The sequence below is a fragment of the Lasioglossum baleicum genome, chromosome 12 (genome assembly GCF_051020765.1).
Source record: "Lasioglossum baleicum chromosome 12, iyLasBale1, whole genome shotgun sequence".
NCBI lineage: Eukaryota > Metazoa > Arthropoda > Insecta > Hymenoptera > Halictidae > Lasioglossum > Lasioglossum baleicum.
The window spans coordinates 12,730,558-12,750,515 of NC_134940.1; the positions used below are offsets into that span (position 1 = coordinate 12,730,558).

Consider the following 19,958-nt stretch of genomic DNA (forward strand, 5'->3'; position numbering starts at 1 on the left):
GAATGCAAATATTTCTAATGCATCGAATACGGATTAGTAATCAGTTATCTTTATTTACAAAGTAAAATTAATGTATATCATCCACTACGCAGAATATAGCTCGGGGGAAGTTGTAGCTTCTTTTTTTCGTACGTTATGCTGTGTAAATAAGTTTTCTATAACAAAAAGAGAACTACGCATGCTTCGAACGAGTAATTTCATGAAATTACATAGATTCATTAAACTTACGTGGTATTGTCTATTCCGCTACAATACTACAGCTTGGAAAATGCATTAGTTTTATTGCGTAATATGTAGGACGTTTTTATAAAATGGTTATCGATAGTTATCTGCACCCTTATCGTGGGCTCAACCAGCTTCAAAATAAAATAAAATAAAAGTTTCATTGAACATATTGTTGAACTTGTTACTGCTGTGAGCTCTAGACATCAGTATATGATATATTTATATATATGTAAATGCATACAGTCCGCAGTCTAGTTGTCTAAATATTTTTTGTTGCACATATTATTATTGCCCTTGTTGATGACAGGCGTGTGTATAGCTGTTCAAGCAAGAAAAGGTTGCTATTAAAAAACCTATCATGTGGTGCTTTGAGTTTGACTTTCTTTGTCGCATATATATAGTAGAGTGCCTTACAGTGTATTAAATCATTTAGAGACACCCTGCGTTATAACGTCGGTCGAGTTACAAAAGTTCAGCATCATTCGTGTCGTAGTTTCATTTTAATTACAATTTCAGAATTGATGTACACAATATGCTTACACGAATAAATAAATAAATAAATCTTTACAGGCGCGATGAGAAAAGATTTGTTTCGGGGAAACGTTTCCAGAGTATCGATAATATATTGTACGTTCACACCGACTTCTCCAGATTACAAAGAACCGTGTCAATCTCAAACGTAATATAAAAGAATGTAACAAATATAAACAACGAAATAAACTTTTCAAATACGCGGTCAACATACATTCTTACACACTTGTCCGCTTCAACGGGTCAATCACGTGTCCATCGAGACGACTCTTTCCCCTTTCGAAACACAAAGCTTGCTTATCGACAAAGCTTAATGAGATTAGCTTCGCGACTTATCAGTTTCCAAAGGACAAGGCCGCATTTTAGTCATTCCTCGGATCGTGCTATAACATTATTGTTAAATGATACGGTATAGTCCGATAGTACATTGTTCGGTTGGATATAAACCTGAATATTATTGACGCCAACGATTTAGAAATAGATTTACACTCTTACATTGTCAAGCGGATAGTATCGTTACGTCAACTGCGTGTGTAATCAACATAGTATTACTATCAAGAGAAATGGTTATCGCTCACGTAGGAACCAATGAGTAACTTTCTGTTTACTCATCGATTGACAAAGTAGAATTAATATATGCATATATCTCTATATATATGTAAATGTATACAAACAACTTATTCGTGGAAGATTACATACAATAGTAAATTCTACACCTTACATACTTCTAATTCCCGCGACTTTTTTTCTATCGAAAACAGACCATTTGCCCCATCTTTTTACAATTGCAATCACTTCTCCGAATGAAAAAAGTTGTAAATGATAAATCATGTGCATTACATTGCATTCGAGTTGTAACTTTTAGTTCTACTTAACAATGGAACTTTTTCTTTTGGTACATATGCATATCTGATGAATACATTCTACGAATGGAACTGATTATACTTACAATATGCTGTAATTAAGTCACTAGTAACAACGAATAAGCTAACATAATGCAAATTAGATTTGAGTGCAACGTTTCAAAGGCTTTGTTCGTCTCTAATGTGAACTACATTATATCTAGTTCCGAGTACAAACATATATTGGTGAAATAAACATTTAACATTAATATAAACGTACTTAGTAGCGTAAAATATTATTATTTTTACTTAAATGCGTACTATGATCGTGTTCTCTCGTTCTTTTTTCCAATTGACTTAAAACCAAGCCATATAAACGATTCAGTAACACCTTTTTAAAAATTATGTAATGTAAAAAAAGAATGGAACGTTACTAATTGATTTCGTGTTCATAAATTCAAATAAGATAGATTAAACAATAATGCATTTTGATACTCTGGCAGTGTATAGATAACGACTGACAATTTATCAAATAGTTCCAACAACTGCAAAAGTGATGCTCCTAAAACATAATGTTGATTTATATTATAATTCATAGTAAGCTTGGCCTACTATTTATTCAGTAGCCAGATGACCTTATCGTTTAAAATTAATCCGAATCGCTAGTTAATAAGTAGTAACAGTTGTTAAACATATTACACATGCGTAAGATTGCACCACATCTACCGAAGTCGCACCACTTACGAAAAACAATTTTTCTCGGAATGATAATTCACCGCGGTCACATGCACTGAAATTAAATTGCACAAGCTATCGCTTTTTTTGGCAAGCTATTTATATATTTATAAGTATGAATACCAACAGGGTTCCAATATTATTTAGTTCTATATTTATTTGTATGCCCTGTTATAACGGCATATTGAACTAGTATATCCCATAGAATACTTGACGTTCATTCTGCATACTCTTTGATGACGATCTTCTATGAATAAATAGTAAATGAATCGATGAACAGTACGTATAACAGTTGCCAAGTGTGCAAGGAGGTGTTATGAAAAATATATTTGGGTATAAAAAACGAAACTACTTTACAAGTTCCACTGAAAGCAGGCTATGACTTAAAAAGGAATACACATAGACTTGGATTAATATTATCGACAGGAAATAGTACGAAGACGGGCCAACCGATCAGCGTAGATCCGGGTTATCGTTAACTTGTTTTTTAATGCGTAATAATACTGTCGTGTACCATTGATCCAATCGTGAAATGGAATCATATTCCTTTACCGCTTCTGTGAATCCTTCGAGATGTTGTTCCTCTAGGTGTTCTATCAAAGTCTGAAATCAAAATTGAATGATCCATCGTATGAAAACGCGGGTGAAAGTTACCGTGCGTTCCGATCTCGAACTTGAGCGAACCGTATTAATCAACGAAAAAGATGTTTAAGCTTCATACCTTTATTAATTTATATTCCCTAGAGTCTTGGAATGCAGGATATTGTTCTTGGTAACGTTCGATCGCGTGCTGCGCATTTAACACGTCGACGCATAAGTGACATAGTGCCGCTCGGAAGAAATACTCTTTCGCGCTGTACTTCAATAAAGAACTTTCTAAAGATGAAGAAGCAACCTGTGGCAGAAAAAAAGAAAGTTACACGATTTCTTGATTCATAGAAAGCATCTTAAATAGCATGAATCTAAATCATTTTACCTGTTCATAAATTTGAATAGCCTTATCATAGTTTTCAAGTTGTGCAGCGTACTGTGCAACTTTCAAAAGACACTTATTGGCCGAAGAATTGCTTTCCTCCCCACGGAAATAGTCAGCAGCTTGTTCATAATGATGAACGGCTCTTTCGAGATCTACAGCCTCGCTTTCGTACATTTCAGCTATAGTTTGATGATGTTTGGCTGCCATTGTAAATCTACCCATGTCTGTGTAAATCTCAATTGATTTCACCAGACAGCTAACAGCCTCTGCAAGTGAATAGACAATTAGATGTTTCTTCTTCCAACAGAGAATATAATTGTTTAACGAACGTGACTGTACCACTTATATTCGATTTTTTGAAGCAATTAGCAGCATCTACATAATTGCTAGCTGAATCATGCCGATTCCCTGCTTTCCCATGCAGTTCTGCTGCTTCGTAGAAAGCACTGCCAGCTGAACTCCACTTCTTTGCCATCTTGAACATATTTGCAGCACGTTGGTAGCATTCTACCGCCTCTTCTACTTTCGATGAACTTCTGCAATACATAAAAATCATTGGTAACCAAAACAATAAAAAGTTAAATTTAAAAAGGAAACAGAAATTACAAGTACCAAGGTAAAAAAGCTAAAAATCAAATATTTCCGAAAAATTTGGCACCCTCGATTGTTGGCACAAAAACTGCCTACAACAACAGCTCTGATCTAATCTATTTAGCGAGTATTACAAACAGATTTCATTTAATGGTTAATGGTATGCAGGAAAACAACGTATCTGTATTGAATTACGGTTCTTTATTTTTGCCAGACTGGCGATAGCGTCTCATATTAATTTCATTGGCGGAGAATGCGTTAATTTAGTTTCGACACGCTATATCGCAACTGATCGCAACTGGACGGCAACTGTTATATATGTATACAGGTATACGTGCATACAAATGCACACACGAAGACACAGTGCATCGAACGATTCGAAATGAACGAGAAAAGAAACGCGGCGAAGAGACGGAGTTACCATTTGACGGAAAAAGAACGCGAAGCTCGTTAGGTTGATGGAACATGATAAATAAATAACGAGAGCCAAGAGACACTGCTGGATTCAGTGTCGGGCGAGTTCAAGTAAATCGATGTGGATAAACTTACCCGAACAGAGAGCCAAAAAATCCTTTCGAATTCAGCTTCTTCTCGGCCTCGGCCATCAGCTGCATCGCCTTCTGTTCACTGTCAGCCATCGTCACTTTGAATTCTGACAAATAATCAGTCGAAATAAACGTCTCAAATCATGAACGTCGCACGAACAGTTCACTTCTCAGAAAAAGACGTCACTAAAGTCAATGAAAGTGAATCGAGTGTCATCGGCGGCAGGTTAGCCAACGTTCAAGAAAATCGCTACCGGGGATTAAGTCCCGTTTACAATCGCGCTGCGCGCTACTAGCTGCGCACACAGTTGACGATTTTATTTATAACTTATTATTATTCACAATTTCACTTCCGGAAGCTAATAATAGAATCTTTCGTAACTGTGTTATATTTGAAGGAGTTTTATGTTTTTTTAAAAAGAAATTATCGAACTGTATTATTTCAGACAATTTTTTAGTTTATTAACAATAATTTTGCAAAAATTAAAACAAAAAAATAATTTATTAACAAACCCGAACCCGGAATTGTCTAGCGTCACGTGACTAAACCGATCTTTCCATTAAAAAATGGACCAATCAGAGGTCTGTCTCGTGGCCGAGCCAACCGTCGTTGCTGTTGCGTCTCTTTCTAATGTTTGAGTCGAATAGAACATCGAATTTGAGTAACAGTTGCGAGTAACGGCGCCAAAAATTATTTTCCATTGATCCAGCAGAGAATCCGAGATCAAAGTTCGAGAAAGATAGTGTTATCGATTTGGTGAGCGTATTCGAAAATTAAAACGAATACTCGAGGATGTCCGCGTTACACAGACAAGAGTTGAATTCGTTGCAGCCTGGCGCGCAAAATGCGCTCGTTATCGGCATAATCATAAACAGTTTTAATATGAAAACGATCGATGCCAACCGGTCGAGGTGTAAGAATTTTCTATACCTGTATCTTTCTAAAGGGGACTGATAGTATTTTTCATGAGCATCGGTAATTTATGAACAAATTCACCTAATATTTTCAGTTAACCACGGGGAACGTGGAGTATGGACATTCACGTTACGCGATTCCGAAGAATACACGATAAACGTGACCGTATGGGGTAGCGTGCAATTTGTAACAAAATTGTCCTCGAATTTCCATATAGGCAGCGTAGGTTTGTAACCGGTTGAAATCGTTTCGTTATTGTTTATGGATCTTTCGGATCGAAAGAATAATGTATATACAGGCCGATTCAAAAGCACTGGGCCAGAGACTTTCGAATTACAGCATTCGCTCCGAATTGTAACGCAATCAGGAAACTTTTCAATTTCTGGTATCCTTTACCCGAAATTTGACCAACATATTTGTGAAATCTTTCTAACGAACAGATTAGAATGACATTGCGGCGCGATCGAGCGTCTGAGGGGAATCCTCTGGTAATGGGAATAAAATTGATCATAAAGATCTTCTGATCGTTCTTGGAGCAAATGCTGTAACGTATACACAAAGCTTTCTACTCGTGTCTGGAAATGTTATTTGAATGATTATTATTTTCTATTCAACACACAGTAGAAGTGATCAATCCGAAAGTACAGGAACGTCGTCCAGAAGATAGGAACGAGCTGTTCGTACCCTCTGTGTCCAGTCAATGTAGTCTTACGGTCAACGAGGGCAACGCGCTGGTGCAATTACACGATGCACCAACACGCTCACGATATGAATCCCTTTTGATGTGCCCAATTAAGAGCCTAACCTCAATGCGAACCCTGAAAAACATTTTTCAGAATCTGGAGGAGCTACGCGATCAATACGTTGACGTCTTAATCGTCGTCACATTCGTACGTTTCGATTTAGATCGATTCCACATGGTCGAATCGATGATTTCATATAAACAATCGCTGTTAGCATATATTAAAAAATGTAGCGGCTCTCCCGATTAACGCAAAAGAGCTCGAGGGCCTTGTACATTTTCCAAAGATAAATGCTAGGTACTTCGTTAATTCCTTGTATAATTGATAGGTTAGCGATATTCGTAACATAATTACACGAGATGGGAGAAGCATCAGATTCCGCAATTTCGAGGCTGCAGATGGATCAGATGGATCCAGTGATCAAGTGGCATCGTTGGTGCTGTGGGAGAACGAATGGATCGATAGGGCCGCATCTTGGGAGCCTGGGAAGACTGTACTTTTCCTGACAGAGGCCCGGATCGGTTACGATAATTTCAAGAAAAGAACAGTCCTATCGATAGGTCGTAACTGGGAAATAATATATATGCTTAAGCAATTACAACCAATAACGATCACGAAACCACTGTCCCATGCGTCAGAATATGTCCGAAGTTTACCGTTCATAAACTTTCAGTTAGGAAAACTCTGATCACCGAGAACCCTGATGCACCGCAAACAACGATCATCAGGAATTCCCTGCGGTGTTACGATCCGGATGTAATGTCCGGGAAGACGTTCGCGTCACCCAATCGTAAGGAAAAGAAATTATGCATATTCTATTTCCGCACCACTAAAATGAATGCTTGTCCTATTCCTTTAATTCTTTCCTGTCAGCGAATACAATTTCCACCGTGATGACGATACAGGAAATTTCGGACAGGCTGAATAAAATGCCGAAGACAGAGGACAGGCTGCAGTTCGCTGTAATCTTAAAGGCCAACGTAATGGACATAAACGTCGATAGCATGGATGCTGGAATCATATCTAGCAGATGGTCTCTCATTTGTCTATGAATAGCACAACATCTATGAATAGCATAACATGTCGCACGATTTCACTCGTCCTTTCATTTTTCGCAGCGCATTATGCAAGAAAATCGTTTTCGACCTAGACGATTCCTGTATGAACCTGGAATGTCCGTCAGGAAACGGAACACGCGCTCCCATGAACGTAATGAGCCTTAACTTAAAGGTAAACCTAAAAGACGACACGGGATACCTAATCGGCTGCAAGCTATCAGGAGATGTGGCTGAACGCGTTCTTGGCTGTACAGCTGCCGAGTTCCAGGTTACTATACAATATAAATATGTAGATAGGGTATATAATATTTTCGAAATCCACCGCTTTGTTAAACAATAAATACATGGACTTTAGGCGATGATAATCCCACAACGTGAAGACTTGAAATGGAAATACGCATTGGAGAAGTGCGACATCCGGTTGCACATCCTTGGGCCAACGACCGTCTTCCCGAATGCAATTTACAATATTTTATCAATCAACCACAACGAAGACGAAGACGGAGACACGCAGCTTCTCGACGAGTTCGCCAACACGACCGAAATCTAAATGTTTGAATATCGTTCGTTTGTTGCAACAATGATCTGACACAAAAATTTGTCGACGTTCAAACTTGTTCCTTTGAAAATTGTGTCCAATTGTATCATCGTTGCAGTATGTAAGCGATAATTCTTGTTGTAAAGTACAGCAGTATTTTATTGTCAACGATAAGTTTGATACGTTCTGTTTCTACGTGGAGTTGTTATAAAGAATCGTTTTTCATATAAATAAACCTTGCTTCAAACTCGATGCCGTTTTCGATCAGCTGATTGGTAAATACGCGGTTCATGGTTATCTATAATTATAATTGCAGCGGAATGCTTCTTACAAAACGTCATTGTTGACACGTGTGTTTTACTAAGTACATACTCGTGTATTTATTCTTTTTGTACGGTTTTCGTAGTTGTAAGTTTAGAAAGAAAATATGGAAGTGGACGCTCCCGCGAAAGCAAACGCTGTCGAGGTTATAAGAGAGGCTATGAGAGAATTAAACTATGCGGAGAGGAAGGAACAACGTATGAAAATATTGAATAAAAATCGTGTAGCTTTGGGCAACATTCTGCTAGATTCAGCTTTCACACCGGAATTTGTTGTCGGAAAGGCGAAAGCACTTAGAAAAAAACCATTACCGACAGAGGAGTACAAACAATTACAAAATGCTCTTATTCAGGTTAATTACTTTTAAGTCTATTCTAAGTTTTTCTTAGATTCTAATGTTTATGCATGTTTCAAATAATGTGTTTTTCGTTCCATATCAGAGCGAGGAAAATGTGAACGCATTTTTGAAAGTGGACAATATCATATTTGCCTTGGTACGTGATTTCTCCAGTCATAATCCAGTTTTGCAACTATCTGCTATTAGTTGCTGTTGCAACATAGCTCTGGGAAATTGCAAAGCTTGCACGTCGTTGACCAAAAGTATCGCACCATACCTTATCACAGAATTAGAGAGCTTAAATTATCCTCTACTGGTGAGTTACACAGTGTTCACGGAAAAAGATGATTAGAATAATGTGTTTTTATTTTTAACAGGAAGTTTGCATATGGACAGTGGGTAATTTGGTAGCTGAAAGCAGCAAGGCCTTCGAAATACTTCATGCGCAGGACTGTTTAAAGTATATTACATCGCTGATATGCCATTGTGATAACACCATTTTGGCTTCTGTAGCATACACAGCTATGCAATATGTGCACACTGGTTTTCACCATATCCTGTAAGGTTTATCGCTTTGTTTCAATATTTTCTAGGATCGTAATTAATAGTACAAATGCTTTCAGTGAAAAACAAATGATTGAGCTGGTTAAGACGAGTACACAGAGAAGTCTCTCTTTTGAGGATCCATACTTTATTTGGCTGCTAGCTTTATTGTCATCTCATGCTGTCTGCAACACCTATTTATATAATACAGTACCTTTGGTAGTCGATTACTTACACCAGAATACTACAAACAACATCACTGCTGTAACAGAGGCACAGTTTCTTTCGTCAGCATTTTTCTACATTCGAAAGAGTTTGTGAATACAAAAATTCTGCTGGTTTTGTTTTAGGTCACAGCATGTACGAGGCTGTTAGCCAACACTGTTAGTGAAAGGTCCGGGCAATTAGCGAGATTTCTTTTAGAAAATCCGAAGTACGTTGAATCGAGTTCATTGATGTTAAACAGATTACTCTCGTGTCAACACTTACATGTTAGGAAAGAAACTTTATGGTTGATAGGTAATTATAAACAATTTTTATTATTAAATGAAACAATCAATGTTAACGTTTTAATGGGACTAATAAATAATATTTCAGGCAACCTTTACAACCATGACTGCTCTGATATTAAACAAATTGTACGAGATATTATACCCAAATTGACGTCTCTCAAACAAGCAGTTCTCTCTACAACGCAACAAACTATGACACTGAATACCGATTTAACCGTTTGAGCAGGTATATCATGCTTAGCAACATATCGATCACAGCATTCACATGTATACACACAATGTGTTTCATTTATCTTGCATTCCAAAGTCTCACATAAAACTCTTTACTCCTGGAATACTCCTGGGATAATTATTTAGGCAAAAATATTGGAAACATTGAGAAATCCAAGAGAAACGAAATACCCTGTATATATCATTAATAATTATTGTAAATGGTAAAACACCTTTCCAAACGTTCTGTCCCCTTACTTGCATACAACGTTTCGATACAAAAATATTAAAATTGTTACTATACAATGTCGACTGTTCTCGCTAACAATTAGAACTGTATTCATCTTAATAATTCATTTTAACAGGAATAAATTGTCGTATTCCTCTGGAAGAATGATCGTCCCTCGTAACGTCTTCTATACAGGGTACTTTCACTAGATTGAAGTAAATGTGGCCCATAATGTCCGCCGTTGGATGTTTGCTCGCTTTTAAACAGCGGTACAGTGCCTCGTCGCAGGTGCAGTGCGATCTGCGGAAGGTGAGAACAAGGCTGATATGTTTTACAGTGGTCCATAAACGATATGTGATAAAGACTTCATTATGTAATAATAATTGATTAATAAATTCTATTTTTCATACTTAGTATACAAGGAGTAATTGGTGAGGTTGTATCGCGTTCGTTGCGCGCGAACTTTAACAGGACAGAGATCATGGCTACGACAGCACCTGAAACAAGCGACGTCCAATTAGAGCAAAGGTCTCTGCGTTAATCGAAGCGACTATAATTAAGATGGATTTGAGCTAACCTATCGATTTCCACTTCTTGACCAAGGTCGTGGTAGCCTTCCGCTATGTCCCCTGTCCCACACCATTTGGTCCCTGGAATAACAATGCACGCTGCATCTTCCGATTCATAATTAATAGGCTGCGGCTTTTATGCGTTTATGATAGAAATGAGTCTTTTGTCAACAGGAGGATTACTTGTGGTAATAATACGATCAAAATGCATAAACATCTGCAGTCTAAGTGTGGCGCGTATTTATTTTAGACAATTACCTGGAAGAATGCCTGAAAGAAGGGACAACGAGCTACTCACGACGCGCGTGCCCCTGCTCAAGCTATTGGACATCGAGGATGTCAGAACGTCCTGTTGTATCTTATCTAGTAGCTCGCACTGTTGCATAAGCTTTGTTATCTCGGGGAACGATACCTGCTGCGGAATCGTCGTCGCGGAAAGGTTCCTCAAAACCTCGTTAGCCTCTTCTTGCTCACTGAAAAGATGTCGTTTGTTTAAATCGCGATATTCCGTTGGCACTTATCATTCGTATTCAGGGATGAAAATGATCCTCAAAATTAGGGGTTGATTTAAAGGATTTTCTCTATTAAATTTCAATGATTGTAAACCGGGATATTCGAAACTGGTCAGTAGACTATTACTAACAAAAACCTTTCCGGGACTTGCAAGGAACACTCACTAAACTTCGATCAGGTCGCAGTTGTGAAGCTCGTTGTTGGTCCCGATGTCGACCACCGCGATCGTCTGATCGTGATAGTAGACCGCCGTGATATCGCCCCTGACGGGAACCCTGGGCCTTGGCGTAGTTCCTGTCAGTCCCTTGAACACGTTCTTGAAGAAAATCGGCTGCTGCGTGCTGCTGGAGCTTATCGCCACAACCAAAAACAATACCCAGCCCCGGAAGAACATCTCGACCCCTTAGAGTACCGCTACACGCAAACAACACAACACTGCGCGTCTTTCCGTTCGCGTGACCGTTTTATTCGCATTCTGATGGTTCCCGTGGGGGAGTCCTGTGTTAGATCATCTCCACAACGTTCCGGGGAAATGGTCGCAGGAAAAACTGTGTTACATCGTTGATGCGACCGCGAAATTTGTCAGACATAAGTGCAATCGATCGCGGTAGCCTCCCGGTTCCGCCCGGGAAACTTTTCCTCTGGTTCTGACTTATTTAAACACTATATAGTCAAAGTACGCGCTGCCACGAAAACTAGATCGTTTTGGACTGTCGATGCAGCGGTTTTTCTGCAGAATCTGAAAGAAGCGTTTTGACTTGCAGTTAACGATAGGAGTCCTGCCACTGTTGGGTACGTTTGTTTTTTCTTTCTTTAAATGCACCGAGTGGCTCAGCTATAAATAAACTTAAGTGTCTTCGATTTGTGATTTGTTCTATATGCGCGAAAATGACACGTGCACATACTGCTGATCTGTAGACTGCGGATCTTAATGCAAAATAAAAATTTTCTAAGTCGATTGTAAAGCACAGAAGACAGATAGGAATGTACTCATTCGTTTAGTAATTTGAGTAAGTCCAAAATACTGTAGTAATGTTCTTCAATTCTTCCAATGTATTCGCAGTTTTGTGTTTAAAATTCGCAGTCTACGCCATTATTTACAGTGGAGGGTTGAAGACAGCCCTCGAATTGAAGGGTTGAAACGCGTTTCAGAAAGACCGTAAAACAGTACGACTTCGTTCAAATGAAACTATAATTTCGCCTTTTAAGAATATCGATTAAATGCTTAATATCTTCCCATCGCGCGCGATTCGGAAAAGGAATAGAGTCTGTTTCTTTTACCGCCTTCTTTTCTTGATTGTTTAAGATCCGTCAGTCTTGTCGGACTCTTTCTACCATTAATTCCTCGGCCTTTTTCATAGGTGATATTCCCGTTACGTCTCAATCATTGAATAAAAATCTACATGCCCGGCGTTATGCGACTTCGGTCTACGCTAGACCATGGAACAGAAGCATCCACCGCGGATGCAAGCCACCCTTTACGGTCCCGCTGCGTTCACCGTCCCCGTGTTCACCTCAAAGTTGCACAAGACACTTATTCGGACACCGAGGGGCGGAGAACCGTTTTACATAAAAGTTTCACGGGGGATACAAGGATTGGAAGAAACATATTATCCAGCTCTACTGGCAAGACCATCACGCTACCGATCTCTGCTGCAGATCTAGGGGGTCTCCAGTCTGGAGCAGGCTATTTTTCCCAAGGCAAACTGCGCCCGAACGTTTACCCAAATTTGCAGACCGCGAACCGTACTTGGTGACAGGCTTTTCCAACTTGTATCATCGTCGATCGGTACACATGTCTCGCACTCGGAAGAAAAAACTCAGCGCACAAAAGAAACACTGGAGGATCAACAAAACTCGCCTCGCCGGAAACTGGAGTTCCTGTGAACGTTGCGGCTTGCGTATCTATAATGCACGCAAGCGCAAGCGTGTCAGGAAGCCGACCCCGTCGCCGATCGAATCCAGGATGTGTATAGCCTGCCAAGTTTAAGAAGACCCCCCGAAAGGAGCGGCCAGTCCGGATCCCCAGTGGTGGGAACGTCATGCTGGCCTCTGCCCCCTCCTCTACCGTCGCGGTAATCATTTTTAAAGTTATCAAGCTGCACGGCTCGGAAGGCTACACACCTGTGCGCGACTCTTCCCTTTACCGTCCTCTCTGCTCCCTCCCACTGCCGGCGGTTTTCATCGCGACGCGTTACGAGGTACATTTGGCAGAAAGCAGCTGCACGTACCGGGGGGACCCACATTCAGGGAGACTAGGACAAAGAAAGTAGGACGAAAACGTAAGAAATTATGCGGCTAGCGAGTGGTCTACTCGCCGGACGATCCTCGGTCATGATCTCTTCGAAAGAGAAATCCGTCGGAACGCGTCAGCTGTGTTAGAAGAATTGAGTCGGCGCGATCGATACGTCCTCGTGCGATGACCCGAGCGTATTTAACATTAGTTCTAACACCATTTTGAAAGTCCATGGTCCAAAGTTAAATACTTTTTAATGGATCCATTAACAGCAACAGTTTCAATTGTGAACCAACAAGTCAGCGCCGGTAGCGGTGACTAGATTGCGCGTCTGAAATACAAGCGTAAATGTTTCTTGCATCAATTTGTTGCTATTTGTTGGCAATTGACAGCCACCTTTGCGACGACAATTTCAGTTAAGTCAATGTTAAAGATGGTTTTTAACGCCAGGTTTACGGGACGAGTCAAAATAGCGCGTCCTATATTTTTCATTCACGATTATTGAGTATCATTCAACAAATTTACTTCTTTGAGTATAATATTACGGAAAAGGCTAAAAATTTGAATAAATACATTCTCGTCATTTTTATAAAGTTGTGTAAATTGGCCACTTTTACAGCTCCGTAAACCTAGTGCCAGTAAATTATAAATCTTGAAGTGGTCGGATGCGAAACGGTCGATTTATTATCCCGAGTTCGGGCAGAAGTTTACAAACGAAGCGGACTTAGTTTTAGCGAGTCGAACGAAACGTTTACGTACGAGGTAGATTTAGTAGAGCGTTTTTTCGAGCACACGTACTTCGTAATGAATTTTGACTGAAGTCGGCCATCGTTAAGTATATGTACATAAGTATCCTCCAGTTTGATAAAAAGCGGACAATTTACAAACTGATAATTCCGCGGCGATAATGGCGAGGACAAAGTAAAGTGGAACGGAATCACCTTATTCTCGTTAAGACTGGCTCGATTTCAAGGGTTGCTGTTCGTGAGATGACGAGGTCGTCTTCGCGGCAGCGTTCACCGGATACTGGTTTCCAATCCGAGTTGTGCTCAGCGTGATGCTAATAGGCGTAGCATTCGAAAGTTGCTGACGAACCGGGCATTGACGGTAGCCTGGAACGAGAAACTCATGAATATTAAAATTCATTTAGAGGAATATTCCCGCCGATTTTTTTATCTGTCGTTAGTATACAGCCTCGTTCGATCGTCGAAGAGTAGTTCAAGTGAAGAATGAACTTTTTTTGACCTCTAGCGAAGTCAACGAGGCTAAGGTTGCACTGGAAAAGAACACAGTTCGGTGCAACATTGTTGATCGATTGCGATGAAATGCATCGTGCAGTGAATATGTAAGTGGTTCTGAGGTGTAACTATTATATACTAGGGGTGGGATTTTACTCTTTCTTCAATCATTATTGGATTAAGTAGTAAATGAATATCGCTGTTACTGTCAATGACAAAAAATTAGGTGTGGTAAGAGTATTCAACCGGCATTTAGAAATGTAAAGTAAAATAGTTTTCATACAATGCGATGCACTGCTTTCTTTTCTTGATATAGATTTTCAAAATTTAAGAAAACGTTTAAAAATCCACGACATAATATTCAGGTATCCGGGTATCACAAATATTGTTTACCGGCATGATGCGGGCCGGAACAGTGGCAGCAAATAGGGTTGTTCCGAGGTCGGGGGCAGAACTCGACGCTGTGCGGTTCTCCGCATCGAACGCAGCGCGGCAGGTGTCTGCAATTGGCAGCCATGTGCCAGAAGCCCTGGCAGCGATAGCATTGGAGGACTCCGTCGCCCGTTTGGAAGTTGGTAGGTTCGAGAAGATTATTCGCCATTCCTGAGCCTGGTTGCATCGGGCCACCTCCACTTCCGGTTCCTCCGCGCCACCAGCGTTCTGGAATCGCGTTGAATCGAGCGGCACCGAAGAAGTCCAGGCCCTGACGTAGCAGCAGCTCGTAATGCCCAGCGTCCAGCACCTGAGAAGCATACTTAAACAGTCGAAGCCAATGACCGGTTCGTTAATCGCCGGCAGAAGTAATAACATCATCAAGCATGCAACAGTTTTGTGGTATTCTATAGTTTGGAAAACTACGGGACGATAGTACGATATTATAATACGTTCTTAGGTTCGTAATGTTAATAGCGCCTCTACACTTTAGACTTGTTGTTACCGTCTTATCTATTTATGCTCGGCTTGTAATCGTTTCGCAGTTAGCAATGTTTTCAGACAACTTGTTAATGGAAACACGACGGTCAATGGCCATGAAATGAATGGGTTCAAAGTAGAATCAGGACGGAAAGGATGGATTCTATTTCCTTACAGTTGAACCGCATGACGTTTCTAATGGTTTTGTAATAACAGGTCTAAAGAAAGTTGCTCGTAGCAGATACTGTAATGATGTAAACACTTTCACGGATAGAGTAAGAGTTCTGTGACAGAGGTCGTTCCGAAGCGGTACCGGAAGTTAACCCTTAGCACTCGAATGGTGACTCTGAGGCACCACTAAAAATTGCTGTACAATTACTCAAAATATCGTTTACAGTATTAAATATATCGGTATCTGATCAATTACTAAACATTTAGATACTGTACAAGGTATTATACCAATTTCATATCTATAAAATTTCAAAAATCGTAGGGAACGGAAATATTCAACGTCGGAAGAAATGTTTAATTTTCGAATTAAAATAGCTTCGCACTCGAGTGGCTACTGTGAGACACCACTAAAAATTGTTTATCACTCAAATTATTTTTCAATACATTAATCAACATTTACGTACAGTAAGTCCGCGACTTACGCGGTTAATTCGTTTCAGCGCTTTCCGCGTAAGTCGAATTGTGCCCGAGTGCCACCGCTGAAAGGTTTTTAATACGATCTGATTTGTACATACATACTATATGTATTCGATTTTATGCATTTATGACAAAAACATGAGTAGGTGTAACTAAAAATAGTAAAAATCTAGAAGAGAATTTAAAAATACTATTATATTATTTTCAATCTATTAAACACATTAAGAAAGAAAATATATTTCCATTTGACTCCAGTTTGTTGTAAGTCAGGTAGAACATTTTTATTTTGCATAAAGATCCGCTGTCTACTCATAAATAGCTGAATGCCTACGCTGTACATAAGCAAACACTTATCTTCGCTTCTGTCACAAATGTACCGACAAAGCTCCCGTTCTGGCAATCAAAGAACGAATCTCACAGTTCGGAATTGATTTTCTGGTTCTGTTATAAGATCCGCGTAAGTCGAGGACTCGCTGTACTGTACGAGTGGGTCGCATCAGCATCATAAAGTGAAAAAATAGTATAGAAGAAATGTTTTCAGGTTGAAACAGCTCCGAGGGTCGAAAGGCGTACCTCGACGCGGACATATTGACGCCAGCGTTCGACGCTTCCTGCAGCGACGCCCTGCTTCGACAACGCGGAATTGATGTCCTGAAGTGGAATTGCCCAAGGCACGTCGCGTAACAGCACCGCTTGCCTGTAGCGGGAATCCTTCGCTGAGAACCGTGCTACCTGCGTAACGCGACAATCATTGTTTAATAAATCCTCGATCAGCCGTCTCAGCCGGCAGTATCAGCGGGGAAAAGAAATTCCGCAGGAATTCTTTAAATGTTGCGCGGTCGAACGGGTCGTTGCGCAAAGAAAGTGTCTTGCGCAAGCGAGAGAGAAAAGCGAACCGTTCGAGGGACAACGAAAATGTTTACTACTAGCAGAATCATTTCAACATGGATACTTGTACGGGTCCTTCGAAGACACGTGCCAAATCCCCGCGTTGCAGAAGCTTCTCGGCGTCAGCTTCGCGGGCGAAAGCCGCGATCAGGCCGCAGGGTGTCTCGGAGACGTGCCAACCTGCCAACGGGTCCGAAATGCGGATCACATCTTCCAGGTTCGAACGCAGCAGTTCTCCAGCTGGTGTTTCAAATTACATTTCATTTAGCGATGACGAAAAAGTATCAGCACTTGATCTACCGGTAAGTGACAAGCTACCTCGAGTAACGCGGTCAATTCGTTTTTTTTTGGAATCGTTAAGAAAAGCCATTAGAAAGTCTGAAATTTTTTTAAGTGGATTCAATCATTTCATTTTTTACAAGTAACCAGCCACTTTTTGTGTTCGATAGGTTCAGCGTTTGAAGGACCTGCAAACAGGCTTCCGGTAGATAAAGCGTCAACAAGTATGCAAACAGCGTTCCTTCGATTTGCAACTAGTTCTACACGTGTTACGTGTCGAATGGATGTTGCAGAACAAGTTGCGGGGACGCTGGCGCAATCACCGCACCACCGATTACATCAGTCCTTATGGTGGACTCGTTATAGCGAGTGGAGCACGGCTTTTCGATTATGCTGGCCAAGCATTCGCAAAATGGCTTTGCGCCACTTTGAAAGAATGTGGAAATTACAATAGAAATGCGTTGGGAGCTGTTGGAGCTCGATATGGGACAAGAATTGTCTTTGGAAGCTATTCGAAACGTTCTAACGTATAACGTTGTTTACGTTACGTGTGTATAGTTTGTAGTGCTTCGAATTAGGAGAGTATTTCAGCCATTTACGTGATGTCGAGACAAAGAAACGGCTACCTTGCGTTCCTTGCACTTGGCCTTGCGGGCCAACGGCACGCGATATGTAGAGGGAACACGTGAATTCTTCTTGGCCGGAAGCACGTGCTCGGTCGTTGCAGAAATCAGACGCGTTCGGTTGCGGGATCGCGACTTGCGTTGTCGTATCGTCCGTATCCTTCTGAGTGGACTCTTCCTCCATCCTGTGCACCTCGTGCACCATCCAACGAGCTCCTAATCGACAAAAACAATTCTCGCTATTCTCGCTAAAAAAAGAAAAATACTATCCACGGTATTCGCTACATGGGCGATCATAAGATCTACTCGGAGAGCGAATACATTTTATTAGGTTGTTGCATATGAAATATCCGATTTTATAATGCATCTGTTGCAATGCGTTTTGATCAAGAAATACTATTACAGTTGACAGGTTCATTGTACGTTACTTTGAGGCACAAAGCTTGCGATTCTATCTCCAATTTTAATTTACACATATAAATTTCCTTTTAAGAGGATCTTACACTTTCTCGGTTCGGAAAAATCGATCTTTTAGAAAGTATATCATATACTGGAAAGTATCATATTTCAATAATATTCTCTGGAAATTTTAGAGGAAAATTCGAAATACTTTAAAAGTTATAGACGATTATAACAGGCATGGCTGATTGAACGTAAGTAGATTTTGTATGTGAAAATTCCTTTGTCAAAACTTCAAACGCGTTTTAAAAACCATTTAACAATAATTAAAAAGTTCTTCTGCACAACAACAGCCCCAGTATAGACTAGAATAAATGAGATTGGTTAATATTTTTCTCTTAATTTTTAACGTTTTTTTTTACGAAGAAAATGCTATTTTTGAGAGACCGCCACTTATTTCTCTGTAAGACACTTCACTTATTTCTTGGTAAAACCTTCACCAGGGTACGGGGGCTAGGCAAAATTTTTTCAATCGACAAAAACATTCTTGTTATTCTCTTTACAAAAAGAAAAAACTATCCACGGTATTCGCTACATGGGCGATGTTATGATCTACTCGGACAGCGAACAGATTTTATCTCCCGGCACTTGTAAGTAAGACGAGGTAAGGCAGTTTACTTATTTCTTGGTAAAACCTTCACCAGAGTACAGGGCGCTCGGTGAAATTTTTTAAATCGAATGAATTTAACCGATTAACCGGTTAGTATTTAGGTATACGGGTAATACGGTCACGGTTCATTGGATACGGGTATACAGTTCTCACGACACCGAGAACACACGACTAGACCCGAGGACATTCAATGAATCGCTGACATTCGATGAACGTTTCGATGAACGTTCGTTCGCGTAAATCAATGTAATCATGAAATTAGTGTGCACACCAATTTCCGGTTGTATATGCTAGTTGAAACAACTTTGCTAGCAGACTCGCGTGTTTCTTCGACGGAGTAAAGTATAATCGGCATGGCTGATTACGAGGTTAAGCTTATCGGCTGATCTCGAACGAGATTCAGAAGGACATAGTCGCAGAAAGCGAGTGAACGGTTGAGCATGATCTCTGAGGATTTTATTCTTTAACGATGACAGTACGATGATGACCCTGCGAGTTCTACCCGCGATGCTAAAATCATTATTTTCTAACTCTAAGGTTTCCCGGTATCAACGCGATAGATAACATACCGATTTCCCGTTGCTTGATTACCGATTCCCAGCCACTTTGTCTCAAGCCAGTATGTCTGGCGATGAACGAAATCACCTTAGACGTTTTTTCTGTTCGTTGTATTCACGGGAAAAAGAAGCCAGGGCCGAGAAATACATGGCCCAATGCTGGAGCCATTAAGCGGCTTCTTTCACGATCGCAACAATATCGTTACTCTCTCTTTTTTTTCGAAATCGAAAATCTGATTACTTCGCTGGGGATAAGTCGCCCGATGAAATATCCGCCAATGTTGTGGGCGAATACTATTGGTAATGTGTCTCCTCGCGAGAATAATGGAGTATATTGTAAAATCGACTCAAATGTGAGTCCTCAGAAATCACAAAATTTCAACGGGAGAGTATTGAAATATGATTCTTATTATTATTCAAGTGACACATAATTCTTATTTTGCTATAGGACTTGATTCAAATTCCGGTAAGAATCATTATTTGCTCACAAAATTTCAATGGTTGAGTATTGAAATATGATTCTTTATTCAAGTGACACATAATTCTTATTTTGCCATAAGCCTTGATGCAAATT

General features: G+C 40.1%; 5 protein-coding genes across 14 annotated transcripts; 2 read left to right on the top strand and 3 right to left on the bottom strand.

Annotated features, from left to right (window-relative positions):
• Positions 1-27: 27 nt before the first annotated feature.
• Positions 28-4,672, bottom strand: Alphasnap (Alpha-soluble NSF attachment protein). The gene is made up of 5 exons (XM_076435516.1): positions 4,450-4,672; positions 3,649-3,845; positions 3,310-3,575; positions 3,055-3,228; positions 28-2,936 (listed from the first exon to the last, which is right to left on the bottom strand). Exons 1-5 carry the CDS (start codon positions 4,536-4,538, stop codon positions 2,787-2,789), a joined length of 876 nt encoding a protein of 291 aa, XP_076291631.1. The 5' UTR covers positions 4,539-4,672; the 3' UTR covers positions 28-2,786.
• Hdm (meiosis specific with OB domains hold'em) lies at positions 4,588-8,248 on the top strand. Its single transcript, XM_076435506.1, has 9 exons — positions 4,588-5,359; positions 5,456-5,587; positions 5,983-6,251; positions 6,433-6,664; positions 6,778-6,894; positions 6,978-7,137; positions 7,223-7,430; positions 7,518-7,821; positions 8,107-8,248. The coding sequence occupies exons 1-8, from the start codon at positions 5,239-5,241 to the stop codon at positions 7,710-7,712; spliced, it is 1,434 nt and encodes a 477-aa protein (XP_076291621.1). The 5' UTR covers positions 4,588-5,238; the 3' UTR covers positions 7,713-7,821; positions 8,107-8,248.
• LOC143214435 (transmembrane and coiled-coil domain-containing protein 6) lies at positions 7,828-10,637 on the top strand. Of its 3 annotated transcripts, XM_076435509.1 has the most exons (8): positions 7,828-8,373; positions 8,462-8,674; positions 8,736-8,917; positions 8,982-9,174; positions 9,252-9,420; positions 9,499-9,639; positions 9,989-10,161; positions 10,267-10,637. In XM_076435509.1, the coding sequence occupies exons 1-6, from the start codon at positions 8,128-8,130 to the stop codon at positions 9,633-9,635; spliced, it is 1,140 nt and encodes a 379-aa protein (XP_076291624.1). In that variant the 5' UTR covers positions 7,828-8,127; the 3' UTR covers positions 9,636-9,639; positions 9,989-10,161; positions 10,267-10,637. The 3 variants fall into 3 exon arrangements, with proteins under 3 accessions (XP_076291624.1, XP_076291622.1, XP_076291623.1); XM_076435507.1 differs by having other exon boundaries at positions 9,252-9,639; XM_076435508.1 differs by having other exon boundaries at positions 9,252-10,161.
• LOC143214439 (uncharacterized) lies at positions 9,422-13,048 on the bottom strand. Its single transcript, XM_076435517.1, has 5 exons — positions 11,099-13,048; positions 10,680-10,894; positions 10,430-10,502; positions 10,263-10,349; positions 9,422-10,152 (listed from the first exon to the last, which is right to left on the bottom strand). Exons 1-5 carry the CDS (start codon positions 11,326-11,328, stop codon positions 9,969-9,971), a joined length of 789 nt encoding a protein of 262 aa, XP_076291632.1. The 5' UTR covers positions 11,329-13,048; the 3' UTR covers positions 9,422-9,968.
• LOC143214437 (uncharacterized) lies at positions 11,532-19,732 on the bottom strand. Of its 8 annotated transcripts, none has more exons than XR_013010150.1 (8): positions 19,397-19,732; positions 17,762-17,974; positions 16,921-17,096; positions 16,542-16,700; positions 14,802-15,150; positions 14,112-14,282; positions 13,059-13,189; positions 11,535-11,673 (listed from the first exon to the last, which is right to left on the bottom strand). XR_013010150.1 is itself a non-coding variant. In XM_076435515.1 (7 exons), the coding sequence occupies exons 2-6, from the start codon at positions 17,961-17,963 to the stop codon at positions 14,122-14,124; spliced, it is 1,047 nt and encodes a 348-aa protein (XP_076291630.1). In that variant the 5' UTR covers positions 17,964-17,974; positions 19,397-19,732; the 3' UTR covers positions 11,534-11,673; positions 14,112-14,121. The 8 variants fall into 8 exon arrangements, 2 of the variants coding, with proteins under 2 accessions (XP_076291630.1, XP_076291628.1); XR_013010147.1 differs by having other exon boundaries at positions 13,969-14,282; positions 19,397-19,725; XR_013010146.1 differs by having other exon boundaries at positions 13,059-13,501; positions 13,969-14,282; positions 19,397-19,725.
• Between the last annotated feature and the right edge of the window lie 226 nt (positions 19,733-19,958).